We start from the raw sequence: 22,792 nt of genomic DNA, 5'->3' as shown, positions 1-22,792 counted from the left end.
CTCCAACTTTTGACAGGAGCACAATTTTTCATTTTTTTTTTTTTTTAATTTCTATATTTTCTTGGTTAAAGTGGAAGGCGATTTAATATATATTTAGCCTTTGTTTGAATATGACAGAAGAATATGTTACATACAGTAAAAAAAAAAAAATGAAAAATGAAAAAAAATTTGTAAAAAATATCATGCTGCAAATCGTAACAAGTTGATTATAACATAATTTTTATGATCTAATCAGAAAACATAAAAATATATCTCTATACTCTTTTTTCTAACTCTAATTGTGCGAGATAGTTCTCAATACTAAACGGCACCTCAACTAAGAAGCAAACATAAACCCTATATTAGCATAAGGGCATCAATAATTAAATGTAGTCTTAAAAGCAACTTCTAAATTATAAAAGAACTATTTAGGTTTTGTTTGGTACCGAGAGTTATTTAATATTTTTTTTGGTATTTCAATAAAATCACAAAGTTTATTTCTTAATCAAGTAATTACAATATATGCAGCGTAATATTACTTACAAAACTAAAATAAATATTATTGGAGTCCGGCTGGAGTGTTTCCAATAACACCAAGTACTTTGTGCTATTAAGTTTTCTGCCATTAAATTTATCTTTTTTATCATTTTTATCTATTAGATTATACTATTCAACTAACCACCCACTCAACTCTAAAGGATCACTATCATCCTAACCGCATATCTTTTTATCCAAAGGCCCAAAATTTAATAGCACCAATAACTTTGCACTATTAAAAGCATACCAGCATAATTCATTTTTTTCTATCAAACTATTTTAACACAAATGGCATAGTTTAAGAATAATTTCAAGCAAAGCCTTAATAAAAATTAGAGTAATTCTGCCTCTAGACCGGTAGGTGTAAATCTTCCATCCATAGTCTCTTTGGGATCGTTATTGTCACGCCCCAAACCCGAGGCGTAACAGACGCCGCATATCTGCTAAACTAGCAAATATGCAAGGTTAAAGAATCAGACGGAAGCTAGCAAAAAGATGATTACCAAATTTTTCACTAAATTCAAAGAATCATAGGATGAGACTAAGAAATTGAATTTTAATTAAAATCAAATGGAATTCTAACATCTATAGAACTAAAGCTTACTAAGAAACACCATAAATTCGGTTCACTAAATATCATAATTAATAAAGGTGAGTACAAAGAAACAACGAAATAAAAGATAACAAACGATCATTTATGAAGTCCAAAAAAATATTCACATCTAAATATGCTAGGTAAAAAACTAAAAGGACTAAAAATCAAAACTAGCTACGTCTAACGTTCACTCGGTCTCAGCCCCGCCCGGCAAATCGGTCTCGGTACTTGGGTAAGCAACCATACACCACATTAGTCGGATTAAGCATACAATACAAATAAATAAATGAATACAAAAATTAATTCAAGCGACTGATTTTTAATTTGCAAAATTTAGAAAATAAGAATTTATCAAAACTCAAAAATTCAGATTGGTCTGAAATTATAATTTTTTTTCAAATGCATTTCTCATTCAGCAAATAAACGAAATAGATCTTAAGTCTCCGGCACCTAACTATATCATATGATCCGTTGGCGAGATCCAAAGACACCCGAAGGTGTAAACAAAACAAAGGCACCCGAAGGCGCAAACAGAACAAAGGCACCAAAGGTGCATGTACAAAACAGAGGCACCTGTAGGCGCAAACAAAGCAGAGGCGCGAATAGGCGCAGGCACCCGAAGGCGCAATACAAAGACGAAGCTCGCTTCTATAACAAAATACATGTCGACATGGCCAACATTAGTATAGCAGAATACCAAGAGACATCATACTTCAAAAGTTATCCAGTCACTAATTTACAGAACAGATTATCAAGTTTCAAAAATTCATTTTGCTAAAAGAACTTGTCAATCACAGTTGAAGCTCAATTTACAGAAATATTTAATAATATGCTTAACCCTTAATTTTAAAATCTACAAAATAAGATTTTCATACAATCGAAATATTTTCCTAAATTATCTTACAAAAAACTAACGGGTGTCCGATCGCTTACCTCAAAAGCGGCTTCTAAGTTAAGAAGCTATCCAATCGAAAATTGCACGAGATCAATCGTCGGAATCTAAAATAGAGATATACGATTCTCTATAAGCTATTTAAAAATAAACTTACGAAGAGAACATATTTAGAAAGCAAGCTTATACAAAAGTTCGAATTTGGATAGATTCACATAGGTCGACAATGTCGACTACAGATGCATGCAAAAGGGCAAAACGGAGCACGAAAGAGATTTAGAATAATGAACTCGAAGAAACTGAATTAACAATCAAGAGAATTGAGAGTTTCAAAAACTAAAATATTCAAAGAAGCAAAATAAGATGAATAAAGTTTTAAATCATAAACAAAGCGTCTAATGCTCGAAAAGAGGGTTTTCAGATGTTAAAATATTAATAGGCAATTTACAATCAGATAGGATCGGAATTAGAAACAAAAACAAAGTTCGCCCTCTCTTAGGCATTTTATCGAACAGGTAATGAGCATTACAAGAAGCATGTAGAATATGGAGGATTTATATAACTAAATCAGATAGGAATACAAGATAAAATGATAGATCGAATAATACATATTTAGATCAAAGCAAATCAGATTTTGATAGTTTTAAATTTCGATCATCATGAGGCGAGTATTCAAAATAATAATATAACGATAAACAAGAAGGTTGGATGATCACAAGGTTCGATATAGAGATAAAATAAGGGAAAGAAAAAAACCTTCTCGAAAATGGTGAAGATGACGGCAGGATGTCGTCGATAGTGAACCAAAAATAACGGCCAAAGAGGATTGCGGCGGAGGCGGCTACGGATGACGGCGACGATCGGATGGCGTCGCGTGCGCACTTGCGGAACGACAGAGGTCGTACGGATGCGGTGAGGAAGAGAGAGAGAGCGAGTCTTAGGGGAGGGGAAAAAGAGGGATTGATCGGGTGACCGTTAGGGAAAAAATTAATTAAGTTAGATACTAATTAAGTAACAAAATGCCGCCGAATCCCTCGAAGATAGGAATTTACGAAAAGGTCCAAACTTAATAAGAATAGGAGTCAAATAAAGAAGTTTAAAAGTACGGGGTGTTACAGTTATTAATCCACTTATCTTATCAATTTTTTTTATTAAAATCGTAAATATTAAAATCGTAAAGAAACTGTAAACCTCTTGTTAAAATGTACACGGCTACAAAGGGTGTACTACAGGTAGTGTTTTTCAAAAATTAAAAGCACTAATTAGTTAAAAGTACATCCAAACCTCTCAAAATATCTTCAACAAGGGCTTCCTATTTAAGCTCAAGCTTTCTGACTTTTCGCCCTTTCCAGAATGACCAACATAAGACTCGACCAGAAGGAATACAAACAGGACGGATTTGGAGGCGGGAGGGTTTTCCCACCTCCTACTCTATTTTTTGTCGGGGCGGAGTGGATTAGTTTTTATTTTATTTTTGGCTCTTACTTACTGTCCCATTCAAAGTGGATCGGAACGGGAGCAAATTTTTGACAGATCAGGACTGATTGAAGAAAGAAAAAGGTCTTCTACCTCCCGTTCTATTTATTTGACGGATCGGAATGAATTTGGGACGAATCATATTTTTTTATATTTTTTATTCCCACTTATCGCCCTATTTAGAATGGATCGGGACGAGAGCTTCATCAATCCGGATCCATTTACATCCCTACATATGAGACTGTCCATAATGGCAATGTGATCCCAATAAAAGCTGGGCAGGTATTTGGCCTTCTTTCCAGCACCACATTAAATATTTAATAATTTAAATATTTAAAATTAATTAATGATATGTAATATTTAAAACGTCCATTCATATATACAAAGATTATTAGTGGGCCTTTTTTGCAAACAGCCCCTGATAAAAAAAAATTTAAAATTAGTCCTATTAAAAATTTATTTGCAAAAATGGCCTTACCCCTACCACGCAAGCGCCACGTCAGCGCCACGCGGGCGGAGCAATAGTTTAAGTTGAACACGGTGAACCATTCACCGTGTTCAAACACGGTGAATGGTTCACTGTGTCCAATACAAATATCCCCATTTAGCCAAAAAATGGCTAAGTAGAGTTAGTAGTAATCACCGTGTCCAATACAACTACCTAGGACTAAGGCTGTATTAGTATTGGACACGGTGAATGATTTACCGTGTCCAATACAACTAACTCGACTTAGCTATTTTTTGGCTAATGGGAATATTTGTATTGGACACGGTGAACCATTTACCGTGTTTGAACACGGTGAATGATTCACCGTGTTCAACTTAAAGTGGCAGGGGCAGGGCCAATTTTAAAATAAAATTTTATCAGGGGGCTATTTGCAAGAAAAAACCCTTATTAGTTTAAAAGCCCTTTTATTCTTTAGACATTAAATAGTTCTAAATATAGGCACTGTGAAACAAAATGGTATTCAATGTACAAGAAATTAATGTTTTCAAACTCTGCGAGTTTTAGTAAATCTTTTAATTACTAAATTTTATTTTGAAGCCTATGTGATAGGAGAAAAATCTTCTGTGTCGCAGATATTTTATGTATGGTTAACAACAGATAATTACTTTTTGACATATTTTTTATCGTGACTTTTGTAGTATCGCTCCCAGTTGGATATTTAGGCATAAGAGAGGCTAGCTATAGTATCAATGCAGAATGGTGGATACAAAAAAAGATTTTTTTTTTTTTTTAAGAATAAATGTATAAACAGCCTCTGAACTTTACAGTGTCGTCAAATAGCCTCCTAATCTTTTAATTAATTTTGACAGTAAACTCTGTAGACTTTATTAAATAGTTTAATTAATCCTTTCTCATAAATAAATTTACTAATTAAACAATCATTCTGATGGGATGTCTTTCAAATGATCTTGTAAAACTTCAAAACTTCAAAACTACAAATTACAAATTATTTCTCTTCCCATGGATGAAATTAAAGCATTATGATTAAAGAATAGGATAAATTGTCTTTGATTTTTACTGCTTGTTTCGAACATTCAAATAGAAAAGAAACATACTGATTTTTTTGAAGCTTCACGAGATCATATACAAGACATGTTTCGAGAAAGTGTTTAATCAATATTTTACTTGACAAGAAGGGCCTAACCAGTAATACTACTGATATACTCAAAGTAGGGTGTATATCTTAAACTAATTCTATTCAAGAATCATTAATTATCTACTCGTCACATCAATTTTTCTTTTTTCTGATTTTACTAAAAATTATTTAAATTTTTATCAATCTTAGAACAGGCCATGTAAGATCTACTCTCTCTTTTCGGGTATACAAAAAAGCATTTTCATTCTTTCTAATTAAGCTAAATTATAAAAAGCCGCTTTGCATTTTAGCCCTAGTCTTAATTACCCCCGCTTAAAGAATGATATTAATAATCACTCTATACTTTTGTCGTCATCTCAAATAGATTTAAGAAATTTAAAAATGGTAAATTAGGCTGTAATTTTATTAAAACGAGTTGACATATCATATTATTGCACATCTCAACATATATTTAATTTGCAACTCAAAAATTTATAAAAAATGCAGATAAATGAGATCTTTTATTTTACTAATATTATCAAGATGGTCAGTTTATTGAGTAAGTTATTCAATTTATATAATTTTATTACATTATTTACGTATTACGTTATCAATAAATTCATCTTTATAAAGTTTTACAGTTGAATTCAACAATTATCCTAAATAGTCGAACCTACTTAAAATATTGACAAAGTGTAACGGTGCACTTTCCAAAAGGTTACTCATCCTAAAATTACTCTAGTTCTAGTACACTTAACTCTTTTAACCTCTTAAATCTAACTATCGCCAAAATACTACAGCCGAGTTAAGAGGCTTAGTCTTATTATATCTTATATATACGACTATTCCAAATCCTAATGTGTCACACAAAATGTATGGGATAATTAATGCAATTTTTTTATGTCAGGGTAATTAAGATAAGCGCAAAAATTTTTTTTTTTTTTTTTTGAGAGAGATAGGTAGCACGCTACCCGTTTCGTTTATTTCATTTAGAAATAAACTTAGCTGGAAATATGAATCAACTAGGATTCGAACTTGGGTCTCGGTTACCAACCACCAAGCCCTTTGCTACTTGCTTTAGGGACGGTCGGTATAAGCGCAAAAATGTGAGAAGACTAGCTTTATAATTAATAATAGGGATAATTTCATAGATGCCCTTCCAGGAACTATTAATTTCATCAATGCCCTTCTAAAATCCATAATTTCATGAATGCCCTCCAATATATCAAAAATTATCATAAATATCCTTCACTAGTTAAGTTCCCTTTAAAATGGAGTTATATTTTTAAAATACCATTTTTACCCTTTATCTCTCATCAACAGTACAAATACTAATAGATATTTCAAGACAATTTCTGTAAACCTAAATTTAATTATTTAATATACTAAATATTAAATTAAATTATTAATATATATTTATTTTTAAAAAATATATAAAAATTGTATTTTATATATAGTATGTTTTTATATGATTTTAGTTTTGTTTTCGGCTTCGGATTTCGGTTCAGGTTTGGTTTAGATATAAATCAAAACCATAACTGAGTTTGAATATAATGTGATTTATTTTTTTTGTAATTTTAACTGAAATTATTCGTACTCAGCATCGATTAAGCTCACCCTATAAAATTGAGTTCAGATAAAATTATGTACCTATATCAATTCATATTCCTAATCAGTAATAGTAATTTTGAAATAAAATATAGGTTTAATTTTTTTTCCTATTTAATAAAAAATAAATCAAATAACAATATGCATGCATTTTTCTGTCAACGGAAAAAAAAAAAGAGTTTTGTTCATAGGCTAAAATATATTATATTTGAGAATAACTTTGGTTAAAAAAATTTTAAGCTTCCAATATTAAAAAAAGATAGGATTTTCATACATTTTTTTACTTATTAAAGCATAGTTGAGGGCAAATAGGTCATTTTAAAAGTTAACCCACCTTTAACCTTTTAATAACTATAGTAAAACTAACACAACTGACGGTAGGGGCATTGGTGATAATTTTCAATGTTTACAGGGACATATATGATATTTTAAACTTTATAGGGGCATGTATGATATTTTAAACTTTGGGAGGGGTACCTATGAAATTGCCCCTTAATAATAATAGGGTTCTAGAAATGCGGTGCACGGTGCACCGGGTGCATGCAGTAATTTCCCCACAAGACCAAACCAGGTGCAAACAACTGGCACCACAATTAAATACCCTCCCACCTGATCCTTAGATCAAGAAATAGATCTCAAAAAAACACAAGAGAAAGAGAGAGAGAGAGAGAGAGAGAGAGAGAGATGAAAGAGTCTCCCTCCATTCTCACTCCAGTAAAGAAGAGAATGCTCTCATGGGCATTACTACTAGTATGTTGCCTTCTGCTCACCCCCTCCTCCCCATGGAAGTGCAGTACTTCAGCAGCAGAAGTGGTGCTGGAGGTGAAGCTGGGGTGTGGAGGAAAGCTGGGGGGGGAGTGCTTGTGGGGGAAGCCAGCAGCAGAAGCAGAGATGGAGATGGGGACAGAGGCAGAGGCAGAGGCAGAGGCAGCAAGGAGGGCTCTGTGGGGGGGTACAGGCCAGAAGAGGTACATCAGCTATGAAGCTCTCAGAGAAGATGTAGTCCCTTGTTCTAGAGCAGGAGTCCCCTACTACAACTGCAGAGCACTCCCAAGTGCCAATCTTTATGCCAGGGGCTGTGAGATCATCACTGGATGTGCTAGAGATGCAAACCCTTAACTAATCACATATGGCTTTGGAGATCTACAAGTGGGCTTAGCTTCTCAAGAAAGAAACAAATTAAGCAATTTGTGTACTAGTAGTAATTGTACTGCTTAATTGACTGTTTGGTGGTTGCTAGCTAGCTAGCTGGGGATGAGTTAAATGGTATGGGCATATATGGTTCCAATTGTAAATTTGGGCTTTGGTTTGGTGTAAATTGGAGATCATGAATTGGTTATTTCTCTTGAGCAATGGATGATGAATATGAATTGTTTTTTTACATTAATTGTCGTCTATGCTGTGATGATGCCTTTAATTTTTTGTACCTTCAGGCAGCATCGGAAAAACGGAGATGAAAATTATGACGTGTTAATATGATGCCAGCGTATTAACAATTTTTAAAAATATATTTTTGAGTGATCATAACTGTTATGTCGTATGGGTCACACTGCTATGTCAATTGGATTTTATTTTATTTTATTTTATTTTTGCTGTAGAAAATATATATCCAGTTATAGTGTAGGGAAACTGGACATTTTCATTTTCTCTCTTTTCTTTTTTTTCTTTTTTTTTGGGTGGTGCGGGCAGGCGTGGATATTCTCCACCTAAAATCTTTTATTATGCTTTGCAAATTCAATTTAATATTTTTTAAAAAATAATATTATATATATATATAGAATTATGCTACTATACTATCAATAGTACTAAGCCTTTGGTACTATTTAGTTTTTGGTCGTTGGATAAAAGAATGTGCGGTTAGAATGATAGTGGTCCCGGTTAAATTAATAGTGGTCCCCTAGGGTTGAGTGGGTGGTTGATTTAATAATATTATCGAACAAATGGAAATGATCAAAGGGTAGATTTAACGGTAGAAAACTCAATAGTACCAAAGGCTTGATACTATCAAGAGTATAGTAGCCGGACTCTCTCTCTCTCTCTCTCTCTCTCTCTCTCTCTCTCTCTCTCTCTCTCTCTCTCTATATATATATATATATAATTGATCTTCTATGCTTTTAAAAGTACCAAGTTATTGGTGCTTGTAGATTTTAACCATTGGATTAAGAGATATGCGGTTAAGATGATGTGAGCCCCCTAGGGTTGAGTGGGTGGTTGGTTGAATAGTATAATCTAATGGTTGAAAATGATTCGAGCAGTAGATCTAACGGTAAAAAACTTATAAGCACCAAATACGTGCTTTTACGAGCACTATAGCTGGACTCTATACATATATACACTTCAATAAGTTTAATGTTGGGCATCTTAAAGGCACAACTTATGGACACAGACAAAAGGTCTGTCGGTAGCTCCTAAAATATTATAAGCAATTATTTCATGCACAGGTTGTATAAATATATTTTATATGATGCATTTTTTAAATTATATTATAAAAATCTCGAAATTATAATTTAAATTATTAGGTATATAATATATATTTATTATAATATTTAGCTCAATTTGCATAAAAAAAAACATCATCGGTCTTAAAATTTTGCATAAATTAGTAACTATTTTGAATTTTGTAGGTTCGGTTCAACTTTTTAGCAAACTGACTAAAATACTTTTATTCTTTTTTCTCTTTTCTTTTTTTTTTGGTTTGTTCACTTTTCCACTCCGATTCATCTCTCTCCTCGTTGTTCCTTCCTCTCTCTCCTCCTTGTCCACTGCTCCTACATCGGTGTCATGCTCTGCTCTCTTGTGCCGTCCACATCTCTACCGATGTTAGCTCCGATATGGCATAAATTACAGAAGTGAGCTTGTAGTGAAGAGTATGGCAGTAGACAACGACGGCAACAAGAATACCAAAAAATTTAAGGACGATGGAAAGGGAGAACCCATCGGGATAGGGCAGTAGCTATGGCAGAAGGCAAGGATGGTGCGCGATAGCGAAAAAAGATATAGAGGATGAAAAAAAAAGAATAAAAAAAAAAGTTTTTTTCTTTTGTGAAGATGTATCATCATTGCTACAGAAAAGGCCAAAAATCAAAAGAGAAGAAGAAGATGGTGAAATTATACTGTTTAAAATAAAAATTATACTATTTCAAGCAAAAATTATATTAATTGAGAAAAAAATTACACTTTTTGAACGAAAGTTATACTTTTTGAGCAAAAATTGTATTATTTGAGTGAATGTTATACTGTTCAAAATAAAAATTACACATTTTAAGCGAATGTTGCATTCTTTTACCTAAAATTATGCTGTTGGAGTAAAAATTATACTATTTGACCGAAAATTTAAGCATTTAAATTTATTTAAGACTAAATTATATCACATAAAATAAAAGTTGTATCATTTGAGACTAAGTTGCACTGTTTGAGAATTACATCATTTAAAATATTTAAAACTTTCGTTTAAATAGTGCAACTTTTTTTTTTCAAAGAGTGCAAATTTCGCTCAAACAGTGTATTTTTTGTTGCAAGGAGTGCAACTTTCATCTCAAATGCTCGAAATAGTATAATTTTTATTCAAAGAGTATAACTTTTCTCTCAAGCAATATAATTTTTACTTGAAAGAGTGTACTTTTCGTCTTAAATAGTGTAACTTTAACGTCTTCTTTCTTCTCTAATTTTTTGCCTTTCTTATAACAGCGACGACAAGGAGTGCAACTTTCTTTCTTCACAAGAATTTTTTTTTATTTTTATTCTTTTATTTCTATCATCTACATCTTTTTTTGCTATTGTGCCCCCTCCCTTACTCTCTAGCTGACGCGCTCTCTCTCCCCGTCGTCCTTAAACTTTTGGTATCTTCGTCGTCGGTGAGGTATCTTCGTCGTCGTCACCGTCCACGACCATACACTCTGCCGTAAGCACACCTTCGCAATCTATACTATATTCAAGCCGGCGTCGAGACGAAATAAGAGAGCAGAGTACGACACAGATCGTGGAAGTGGAGGAGAAGGGAGAGGAAGTGAGAGGAGAAGGAGAAGAAGAAACAACAAAGTAGGGAGACAAACAGGAGCGCGAAAGGAGAAAAACGAAAAAGCAACGAGAAATTGACAGGCGACGTCGATGTGAGGGAGTGGAAGAGGAAAAATGAGAGAAAGCAAGAGAAAGAAAAAAGGAGGAAAAATGAGAGAAAGCAAGAGAAAGAAAAAAGGAAGAAACGGTTAAAGGATGAAGACGAACTGCAGCCAAAGAAGAAAGACCAACGAACTGAAAAAATAATAATAATAATAAAAAAGATATTTTGATAAATTTATTAAAACGTGGGCCGAATTAGTAAAATCCAAAACAATAGCTCATTTTTATAAAATTACAAAACTGATAAATTTTTTATGCAATCTCTCTTCAAATTGAAAGAGTAAGAAACAGTGGCACAAGTAGTCTAATGAATGAAAGAGTAAGAAATTTTAGTGCAATTTTTTAAAATTATTATAATTAAATTTTCTAACATAATTAGTGATTGAAAAAAGAGTCCAAATTTTCGATGTGCTATTTTTTTTTTTGAGTTATGTCCACAAGGCATAGCCATTTTCACCCCAGCAATATGCTAGGCAATGTCTGTAAGGAATCGAAATGACTGATTAGCATAAAAATAACAATAAAAAAAATAAAAAGGCATGGAACATAATCAAAACTCTGCGACGCATTTTAATCAAACGTTCTAATCTTTTTAAAAAAATTTAAACTCCCTATATAAACATTTTAATTCTATTTGATTTAAATCGCTTAACAAACTATACCACTTCAAATTTTGCTGCACACACTGCTTATCTTCTGGTGTTTAACCAAGTGACTCAGCATAACGACATTTCTATTAAAACAAGCAGTCACACCAGGTGGCTCAAATTAAAGAAATCAAAAGCTGATGCAACATCTGTAGTAATTTGATTCAGAAACCTGATTATATCGAAATAACTTGTAATGCTACGTAACACGAACCAAACTTACCCTACCCTGATGCTCATTAAACATTACGCAAATGTGTTGCGAGGAGAAAACAATAGCTGCACCGAAACAACTCGGGACTCCGAAAACTCGAGAAAAGGCTAGGAAGAAGAAACACGGTTAGTTATTGCTAATAGCATTTTCGCAAATAGCCTGATTAAATCGGAGATCAATTGATTGCATTGCAAAATAATAGGAAAAGGAGCGAGCGCCAAAGACACAAAAAAGTATCTGGCCATAAAACACCCCCTCCTCACAGTCACAACCCACACTCATTATTCCTTCCAAACTGAATACTGATAACTCATCTCCTCGCCATTGAAACACAAAAACATGCAGAACAACACTTATCCTAAAGGCATAACAATAACAATAATTAAAAGGGAAAAAGAGGGAGTGATGAACAAGTTGATGCCGCAGTTTTCGATAAGTATACCTCCTCTCTTGGGCATAATATTAGGGTTTAGTACCTGTAGTGAGGGGGCTTGTAGGGGCCCTCGATTGGGACGCTGATGTACTCGGCCTGGGACGGGGAGAGCTTGGTTAGCTTGGCGCCAAGCTTGCCCAGGTGGAGGGCTGCGACCTTCTCGTCGAGATGCTTCGGAAGGACATACACCTTCTTTTCATACTTGCCGCTCTTTCTCTCCTTCCACAGCTCCAGCTGAGCAATCACCTGCACGATTTTAAAAAAGAAAGGGCACACGAAATTTAGAATCTTGAGATCACTCCATGGTAAGAGTTATGATTCAAGATTTGTACATAAAGAAAACTGACAAACAAGTGACAAAAATAATTCGAGTGTTTTACAAACGATAATTATCAATTTGCAAAGAGAGAAACATTTTCTCTAAGAGAATGGTGAAAGGTTTAGAAAAGTTTGCGCAGATTAGAGAAAGAAAACTGCAGGATATAGAAAGTAGGTGGAACATTTTCTCCATTGCGAGATCACTCCATTGCGAGATAAACATTTTCTCTAAGAGAATGGTGAAAGGTTTAGAAAAGTTTGCGCAGATTAGAGAAAGAAAACTGCAGGATATAGAAAGTCGGTGGAACTGAGACTTCAAAAGCAAGTCTCCAGCTCCAGCACCACGTAAAGTAATCATCTGCTAAAATGGTAACTAAATCTATATTTAAATACTACCAACTGATCGAACTTCTTTGACAATTCATCACCTAAAGAAATTAATCATTAAAAATCTTAAAGATAATAACAAACATGCTTAAGCTTGGATGTTTTATAATTGTAGGCTTCCCGAACACAAAATCATAAGCATTACATTGAAGCCATAAGAAAGATACAGTAGCATTGCATTCTATAAACAGAACAATAAAAGGAAAAGACATGTTTTGTTGCAAGAGTACAAACCTGGTTAGTGAAGGAGCAGGACATGACGAAGCTGGGGTGACCTGTTGCACACCCAAGGTTCATGAGCCGCCCCTCAGCAAGAACAATAATCCCAGAATTGGTCTCGGGGAAAACCCACCGATCAGTCTGTGGCTTGATGGTGATGCGCTTAACACCTGGGTAGGTCTCCAACCCGTGCATGTCGATCTCATTATCGAAGTGCCCAATATTGCAAACAATAGCATTATTCTTCATCTGCTTCATGTGGTCCACCATGATGATGTCCTTGTTGCCCGTGGTGGTGACGAAGATATCGGCCGTGGAGACGACATCCTCCAAAGTGAGCACGGGGATGCCCTCCATCAGGGCTTGGAGGGCGCATATGGGGTCAATCTCAGTGACGATCACACGGGCCCCAGCCTGCTTCAAGGCAGCAGCACAGCCCTTGCCAACATCACCATAGCCGCAGACCACAGCAGCCTTCCCGGCGATCATCACGTCGGTCGCCCTCATCAGGCCATCAGGAAGAGAGTGGCGGCACCCATAGAGGTTGTCGAACTGTTTTCAGATTTGCAGAGGCGAGAAAAGATGTTATGGATATATGGAAGAGGATTATTCATTTAGATCTTTAATAGTAACAAATTAGATGACAAATTGACCTGATCATTCAATAAAAATGATGTAACATTGAATCCTAATTAATTAGTAGTGCAAAAATGCCAAGAAGGAAGAAGTTGGGATATAAAGGAAGAAGTTTGAGACAATAGACACGGAGTAAAGTACATTTCCATCAGAGAATCAGAGAATCAAAGGAAAAGGGAATAAAGGAAAAAGCTTTTGGGTACAACACAATTTATAGATCACGAGATTCCAGATCCAGATCTATAACAGTTCCTAAAGACTTATTTGACCTTGTCACTGAAAATGAGCAACCAAACTGATAATTACTTCATTTAATCCAAAATAATTACCAACTTAAATGGTCATTTCAAGTAAAAAGCTCAGAGGTGTCTTAGGACTCTGCAGTACCACGAGTTAAATAGCCAAAAAAAGAAAAGAAAAATCCTTGATCAAATTGCTGAGATAACTAAGTTCCATTACCCAAATCTTTTGCAAGTACCTCCGCCCACATAAAACAAGTGAACATAAACATACTAACATCCAAATCACTATTGTTAATCTACTCAACACTGAATAAACTATTTAAACAACTATAATCATAATAATAAGAATAGAACAAAAGGTAAAATTAACAGTAAAGTAATCTTTTTTCAGAAAAAAAAAAACAAAGTGATTCTTATATTAAACTAGAAAACTAATTTCTACAACTAGATCTTTGATTTAAAACTTCGTAAGGATAGCAAAACGCCTCAGAGAACACTATAAACAGATCCTAGATTTGAATCTAAACAAACAAACCCTAGATCGATCTAAAAATATGTAAAACCCTGATCTACTCAGATCTAACCTCAGATCTACAAATGAAGCCACAAGATCAGCAACAATAAAACACAAAAACCTCAGATCTAGATCCACACGAACCAAAAAGAGTAAACAAGGAGCTCACCTTGCTCTTGGTGACGGAATCATTGACGTTGATGGCGGGGAACAGCAGGGTCCCGCTCGCCTGCATCTGGTAGAGCCTCTTCACCCCGGTGGTCGTCTCCTCCGACACGCCGACGAGGCGCTCCTTCATCTTCCGGTACTTGCTCGGATCCGCCTTGAGCCCGTCCCTGATGAGCCCCAGCACGATCTTGAACTCGGCGTTGTCGGTGGACTCCGGATCGGGGAGCTTCCCCGATTTCTCGTACTCCTCCTCGGCCCTCACCCCCTCGTGGATCAGCAGCGTGGCGTCGCCCCCGTCGTCGACGATGAGGTCGGGGCCGCCCCCGGCGCCCCAGTCGAGGCACCGCTCCGTGCACCACCAGTACTCCTGCAGGGTCTCGCCCTTCCACGCGAACACGGCGGCGGAGTCGCGGGCGATGGCCGCGGCGGCGTGGTCCTGGGTCGAGAAGATGTTGCAGGAGCACCAGCGCACCTCGGCGCCGAGCGCGGTGAGGGTCTCGATGAGCACGGCGGTTTGGATGGTCATGTGGAGGGAGCCGGAGATGCGGGCGCCCTTGAAGGGCTGCGCGGAGCCGAACTCGGCACGGCACGCCATGAGCCCCGGCATCTCCACCTCCGCGAGCTCGATCTCCAGGCGCCCGAAGTCGGCCTGGGAGAGGTCCTTCACCTTGTACTCGCGCCCCGACGACGTCTTCTCCACCGAGAGCGCCATGGATGACGATGAGCTCAAAAACACAGAAACCCTAGGGTTTGTCGCTCGCTCGTCAGAGACGATGGAGAAGACTAAGAGAGAGAGAGAGAGAGAGAGAGAGGCGGAGTGAGGAGAAGGGCGAAGGGGTATAAGTAGGAGGGGAGGGGGGATTTGGACCGTTGGATCGGAGGATTTGGGGTGTGCGTGCAACGGTTGGTATGTCACGGTTCCCCAGTCAAAAGAAAATGACGGTCCACGTGGCAGTCTCTTATTCGTGATAGGTTTTTCTCGGTGGAGGTGGCTGCGGTGATTATACGGAAAATTTGATAAAATTACAATTTTACCCCTGCATCACACAACAGCTTATGATTTGGGCCAATTATGGGGCCTCGTTTTGGGCCTTATGTAATATTAATTGGGCCTTTTATATTAAGGCCTATTTGTCTAGTATGATCATCTTATTCAATATATCTCTTTTTATATATTATACTGGATATTAATATAGTAATTGATTAAAAAAAAGAATTTATAATTTATAATTAGTATGTAATTGCATTGTTTGGGACAATAACGATAAGTAGAATCTTATAACAAACTAAAATTAAATATGTACGTTGCAAGCACAAAATAAATGTTCATACTTTCCAAGTGGTCCTTCGTCTACACCGTTATTTGGTCCGACAAGATTTTCTCTCTGGTCACATCGCTCACTTAAAATTTAATAAACTATTTAGAAACTAAGCCATAATATATAGTATATGACTGGCCGTGCAATATTCCTTCAAGAATATTTGAAGTTGAAGAAATTTTGTATTACAGTTAGGATTCAAAGAAATTCTCTTAGCTGATATTTTCATATATCTAATAATTGATTGATGAATTAGTCAAACAATTATGTTGATTACAACGGGTTATACATATCGACAAATACTCATTTTGTCACGAGATCTTCACCAAACAAAAATAAATAATAAATAAATAAATATATAAACTAATTTTGCTACATTTTATAGTATAGAGGTGTGCAACAAACCAGAAAGGAAATCAAGTAGTTATTATACTATATAATTGGTATAATAAACTATTACAACTCAAAATAATGTTTAGATTAAGGCTAAAAATAAGATGAGACAACTATAATTTTATGGGGTAGATGCTAATTAAACAAAATATTTAATTATTGCAACTGCATGAGGTGTAGGTAGGGATGGTGGGGAGATGTGGACGTGGGGGTAGGTGATGGGTTGGTGGAGAGGCAGTGGACCCACCTACAAAATCTCACCCACCCCAACCTAAATTTTTTTAAAATATATATATACTTTTAAAAAATAAAAAATTAAATATTTCTCAAATTTCAAAATACAATTCCCCCACTTTGTTAAGAAATTTTACAATGACACATTTTAAAAAGCTTTGATGAGCTTTACAATTCATTTATTAGCCTTGCGCTTACTTAGGATTTGTTTCGGTCTCAAAATTTATCGCTTGAATTTTAATATTGTATTGAATAAATTATTATAGATTAGATCACTAAATTTAAATAAAATAACAAGTACTAAAATAAAAATATAGTAAATAAAAATACTATTGTTTTTATTTCAACTACTTTTTGAATGTGTGATTGGACCTAACAACTTCATTGACAAATAGAATTGACATTGATGCACTCATTTGTAAGAGGATACATGCTTTTTTTTGTTGTAATGCTTACATAAAACAACTCCCTAGCTCCAAAATAAAAAATAAAAAATAAAAAACAAAAAAAATCTAATATTTTCCACCACTTACTTATACTCAACTTTAAAAAAATAAAAAATATATATATATAAAAAACCCAACAACTTATGCTGATATTTTTAAGGTGGTTGTATAAAAAAACCCAACAACTCACTAGTGACCATACACTTCTCACCTACCAAGCTTTATCTAATTCAAAGTTTTTGGAAATTTCATTTAAACAAAACCATTCACCAAAAAAAAAAAAAAAAAATCTTGAAATTGGCAATTTGTCATACTCTAAGGTTTAGTTGGTTGCATGTAGTTGCAATTATACTATTATTAGAGTTACATGCAAATTTAAATACTGATCATCGGAGAGAATAACTATAAATAAAAGACATACTTACTTTCTGAATCATCTTTTAGATAAAAATTTATTCTTTATATTAAAAATAATTTTACCATCCTATATATATTGAAAGTAAAATTTAATGTATGAAATACCTCAATTCCGATTTAAAGATCATGATAAAACAGGATCAAACCAAACCACTCGCTCAAACGGATCAAATGCAAGATCACAAGATGAAAATTGCACTAATTTTCACAACCCAAATATCAAATCCTCCAAGAAGAGAGTAAACTTTTAGGAACCTCAGTAATGAAGAGAGAAATCTCATTAGAAGAAAAAGAAAGCAGAAAGTGAGAACTTTCTGTTACGTTCCATTCCTCCCTTTTTCTCTCTGCACGTTTTTAACTGCACGTACTGGGGGCGTGTTTGGTTCGCTTCTTTTTCACCATGGAATCGAAATCGGAATGGGTGAATCCGTTTATAGGTGTTTGGTACGCGGGAGTCTCATTCCGATTCCGATTCCCGAGTGGAATGGGAATCCCCGAATCACCCCTTTTTTCAATCCGGCCTAGAAGGCCGGATTGAAAGTTGAATCCCGACGGAATGGATATTTATTCGGATTAAATTTATTTTTTCAACTTTTTTAATTAAACTATGAGTTAAAATTTAAAAATTAAATATATAATTTTAAATTTTAATTTGAACTTAAATTAAAAATTAAAATGTAATCAAGTATTTCGAATCTAACTTATGAATTTGAATTTAAATTAAATTTTAATTTATATAAAGTTTATTTAAATTTTATTTCAAACTTAAATTAAATTTACGGATTCAAATTAAAATTTAAATTGTAATTTTAAGTTTGAATTTGAATAAATCAAAATTTAGTTTCATATTTTGAATTATCCACTCAACTTCAAAGTTTAATTTATTTTAAAAAAATAGATTTAAAAATTTGATATTATTTAAAAATTTTGATGTAAATTTTTAATATTTAATTTTTAATTTGAATTTAAATTAATATATTATAAAGATAATGTTAGTATATTAATTTGATTATGTTTTTTATATCTACCTGAACCAAACATCAACAATGGAAATGATTTATTCCGATTCCGATTCAGGTGATGAACCAAATGGAATTAGGTAATGAGTCATTCCGATTCCGATTCCAGTTTATTTTGATTCCGATTTCGATTCCGACTCCGACTTCGAACCAAACACGCCCTGGGTGGTTTCCCAACCAACTAAGAAAACCACCTCTTAATGGGTCAGGTCGGATTTGCCCATCATGGGCGACCCGAAACCAGATTAAAAAACCAACATATATAATGATAAAATTTATGAAACTAAGTTTTCAACTGCATGCAACCAAATATATTACATTCAGTCAAATAAAATATATATAATTATAATCATTGTATTTCTAACTACACAGATCATTAAATGCGCTTTATTTATAATTACGTCAAACCAAGAAGGCACTTAAATTTGAAATTTTATTCACATCATTATGTAAATAAAATAAAAATTTGTGTTATGGTTGAGTGCTCAATCTTTAATTTATTATCACAGCTTACACCAGATCTGAAGAATAAATTAAATTTAAATGGTACATTGGTATTCAAATTAATCATATTAAAATTATAGGTAAATTGGTATTTTTGATGAATTGTAAAATCTAAAAAGAAAAGTAATAATAAAAAAAACTCTCCATTATATTAGTCATGCTAACATATCATTGTTGCACACAAGTTCCACTTCACTTTGACTAACATGAGATTTAAACTTTTTAAGGTGGTGGAAAGAGACCTAATTTTCCCCAACCAGTTGGACTCTGACACTCCTAATTATTAGATCAAAGAATTAATTAGGGTATATATGCTTTGCATCTCCTCCTTGTAATAGGATTTCTATTTATTATCAACATGTTTGGTAAACTATAACCTTTACTAAGTTTTTCAGTTTAACCCCTAATCACTTTCTCCTAAATTCACACACATCACGTCAAGCCCAGTCTCATCATTTACTGTTGTCCTTCACGTCTACGACCATCTCAACCTCGCACATGGGACTGATCAGCTCTTTTGAAGCATCTGATGCTTTCGTGTCGAGCTAGATATGTCACTAAATTTCTTCAAAAATTTGAAAAAGTTGGTATCAAGATTAATCAAAAACTACCAAACAAATGACCGTGGTGTATGCGAACAGGCATGACTTTAGTGGAGTTGATGTGGCTTATTTTGTTTTGGATGGTTAAAACTAAACTGCAATAAAATATAGAGGCTAGAAACACAGTAGAAAAAAAAGAAAAAGAAAAAAATAAATAGGTTAGGAACCAAAAAAATAGAGCAACCAACCCAAGAGAAAACCCCTAACTTAGGGTCATGCTAAGTTCTCCCCTAAAAATTTCATTATATTGTTAATATGTTGATAAATTTATGTAGCAAACTAAATTCATAGTAAAAACCAACTAAGATTGTCAAAATTTATAAGTCCATAAAAGCAACATTCTGACGTCTCGAACTGTTCAATAATTTCAATGTCTTGTCTCACAAATCACTAAAAAATAAAATATTTGTGCAAATATATCAATGTAACCTACTGGATCTAGCGTAGTTGGCTAAAAACTTATTGCTTGGTACGAGATTCTAAATTCAAAGTCTGGTTATTTCACATTTTCAATTGAGTTTATTTCTAAAAAAAATAAAATGAGCAAATAGTCTACTATCGTCCTGTACCTAAATAACTTATGTGACCTGAGTAAGGTAACACTTTCTTTTCTCATTGTAGTTGTTATCTCAATTTGCTAGTGCAAAAATATTGACTGATTTATTATGTTGTAGTAGACTTATTACTTGACACTACACCTGCAATGTTGACTGTTATATATATATATAGAAAGAAAGTAAGATATTTTTTGTGGGGAGCATCTTCAATTGAAGTTGGCTAACAAATTTGACTACTTGTCTTAAACAATTTGACACTGCAAAAAGTGTCTCCCATTGATGAAGTCACATGGGTAATGCTTATTATAAGTCTAACCAAATAATTTATGGAGAGGGATGTGTTAATATTATTTGGGTTAAGGAAATCTCCCCAATTACTGTCTAGTATAGATAGTTGGTATTCTGAATAGTTGATCGAAGCTTGAGAGATCAATTCCTTTCATGCTTATTTAAAAATAAGATAATTTTTTAAATTTAAACTATCAATTATAATAAATTAAAATTTGAATATTAAAATATCATACAACTCATAATTTGAGAACCAAAAGTGTAATTTATCCTTTATTCAAATGTAGAGTGGAGTTAAAGGCACAATAGGGTGGAGTACACATAGTATGGGGCAAATTGATCACCTACTTGGAGAGTGACCCTAGATCCAAGTAAAGAGGAATAGACCATACCATACTTAGAATTTTCAGTAGGAAGCAACATAGTTGGCTTGGAAAAAAAAAAAGTTCTAGTAGGGTCACCAAAAATTGAAAATTAGAGATCCCAATTGACCCATTAACCAACCAATTGGAAAAAAAACTTAAGTTCAACCCAAAAGTTTAAACCGACAGTCAAAAAGAAAATTATTCAATCACATTTCAAAATTCTGAGATATATTTTCTAGCAAGTTGAGCAGCCTTTTGCTATCTCTATAAACAATTTCTTTTGTATTGTGTACAAAAAAAATAAAATTTGACCATTATGAATATATATATATATATTGGCATAGAAGTTAGATTCCCAAAGTTTATTGGATCTAGTGCTACATCAATGTTTAGCATCATTTGTACATCACTTATTTGAGCTAACTATGTGCTCATTACTATGTAATTATTTTATAGGGTACCATCAAAATTATCAATTGATCCTGATGTGAATTTGAGTCAGAAATATTTTTTTTTCTTTAGAGAGATAGATAGCATGTTATATGTTTTATTTATCTTATTTAAAAATAAATTTAGCTGAAAATATAAATTAATTAAAATTTAAATTTAAAATTTTAAGTATCAATCATCAAATTTTTTGCCACTTATATTAAAAGCAGTCGGTCCATTAATTTAGTTCTTTGAATTGCTACTTGAAAGAGAATGGTAGGTGTCCTTAAATTGCCAGGGGGTCCCACTGGCTCACCAACCATGCACGCATCCGAGTGCATCACATCACAAATCTTACACTTTGCTCAAGCCCATCATTACTCCCATCATTACTCTCTACTTACTCTCTCTCTCTCTCTCTCTCTCTCTCACACACACACACACACACACAAGATGAAGTTTGTATTGAAGTGCACTTTTAATGAAATTAAAGTTTTTATTTTTATAGTTGTGGAAGTGAATTTGTCCGCGCTTAACCTTGTTAACCTGTTAACCCTAATTACCGTCCAAATACTATAGTCGTCGACCGAGTTAAAATATTTAGTCTTATTATACCTTATATATGGGATATCGTGAATTCTAGTAATGTCACAAAATTATCACAGTTCGTTGGAAAGAAAGTTAATGACATAAAAACTGAAGCTCTTTACTTCATTTGTTTGTTTTATCGAAAATTATTGAATTTCCACACCATGGTTAATTTAACTCCAATATATATTCTTTAGTTTTATGATATTTTTGTGTTTTAACCGACCGTTCCTAGAGCAAGTGGCAAAGGGTTTGATAGTTTGTACCCGAGATCCAAGTTCGAATCCTAGTTAATTCACATTTCCAGCTAAGTTTATTTCTAAATAAAATAAACGAAGCGGGTAACGTACTACCTATCTCTCAAAAAAGATATTTTTGTGTTTTATATACTTAATAAATATAAATTATAATATAATAAATAAATAAAATATATAATTATCCCTATATAATTAAAAAAAAAATTTATTTGAAAACAACTAATTTAATTTTTTCGTGTAGTATAGATGTGGCCTTTGGAATTAATAAAACAACAATAAAACACTAGAGAAAAAGAAATACTAACACCCAAATAATCAAATTTCATCATATCAAATATGCAAAGTTAAAAAAAAAAAAAAAAAACATATCTATTAGAACTTAACTAATTATATTTCAAACATCCAAACTAAATAAAAGATAAACAATCAAATATTGAGATAAGAGAGGTCGTAATCTATTCTGAAAATAAGTTTATTATTTTTTTCTCACTTTTCTCCAATAAATTGTTTTAGAAAATCAAAATTTCGACTACGGTCGTATTATGGTGAACCAAACAACGAAGGTGACCATTTATAGCCGAAAATCACTTCATTTCTTTCCACTTTTGACAAAACAAGAAAACCCCTATTGTGTAGTTGGCCAGTATTCCAAGTCATTGATCAAGTGGTCGGAGATTCGATCTCTCGCATATCTCTTCATTTAAACTAGTATAGCGACTTGCGCGATACGGTAGGTAGATATATTCTTTTAAAATTTAAACCCCAAATTTTAGATCCTTATATTTCTATAAATTATTTTATAAAGAG

At 33.8% G+C, this 22,792-nt stretch overlaps 2 protein-coding genes and 1 long non-coding RNA gene across 3 annotated transcripts; 1 reads left to right on the top strand and 2 right to left on the bottom strand.

Moving 5' to 3' along the window:
• On the bottom strand, positions 1,792–2,987 carry LOC109722926. The gene is made up of 2 exons (XR_002219572.1): positions 2,760–2,987; positions 1,792–2,110 (listed from the first exon to the last, which is right to left on the bottom strand). It is a non-coding gene; the product is annotated as an uncharacterized LOC109722926 (long non-coding RNA).
• LOC109722812 (protein RALF-like 22) lies at positions 7,286–8,057 on the top strand. Its single transcript, XM_020250958.1, has one exon. The coding sequence runs from the start codon at positions 7,355–7,357 to the stop codon at positions 7,787–7,789; it is 435 nt and encodes a 144-aa protein (XP_020106547.1). The 5' UTR covers positions 7,286–7,354; the 3' UTR covers positions 7,790–8,057.
• On the bottom strand, positions 11,811–15,390 carry LOC109723026 (adenosylhomocysteinase). The gene is made up of 3 exons (XM_020251230.1): positions 14,569–15,390; positions 13,023–13,559; positions 11,811–12,329 (listed from the first exon to the last, which is right to left on the bottom strand). Exons 1-3 carry the CDS (start codon positions 15,277–15,279, stop codon positions 12,120–12,122), a joined length of 1,458 nt encoding a protein of 485 aa, XP_020106819.1. The 5' UTR covers positions 15,280–15,390; the 3' UTR covers positions 11,811–12,119.

Source organism: Ananas comosus, linkage group 17, assembly GCF_001540865.1.
Source record: "Ananas comosus cultivar F153 linkage group 17, ASM154086v1, whole genome shotgun sequence".
NCBI lineage: Eukaryota > Viridiplantae > Streptophyta > Magnoliopsida > Poales > Bromeliaceae > Ananas > Ananas comosus.
This window is presented reverse-complemented; position numbering and strand designations above follow the sequence as displayed.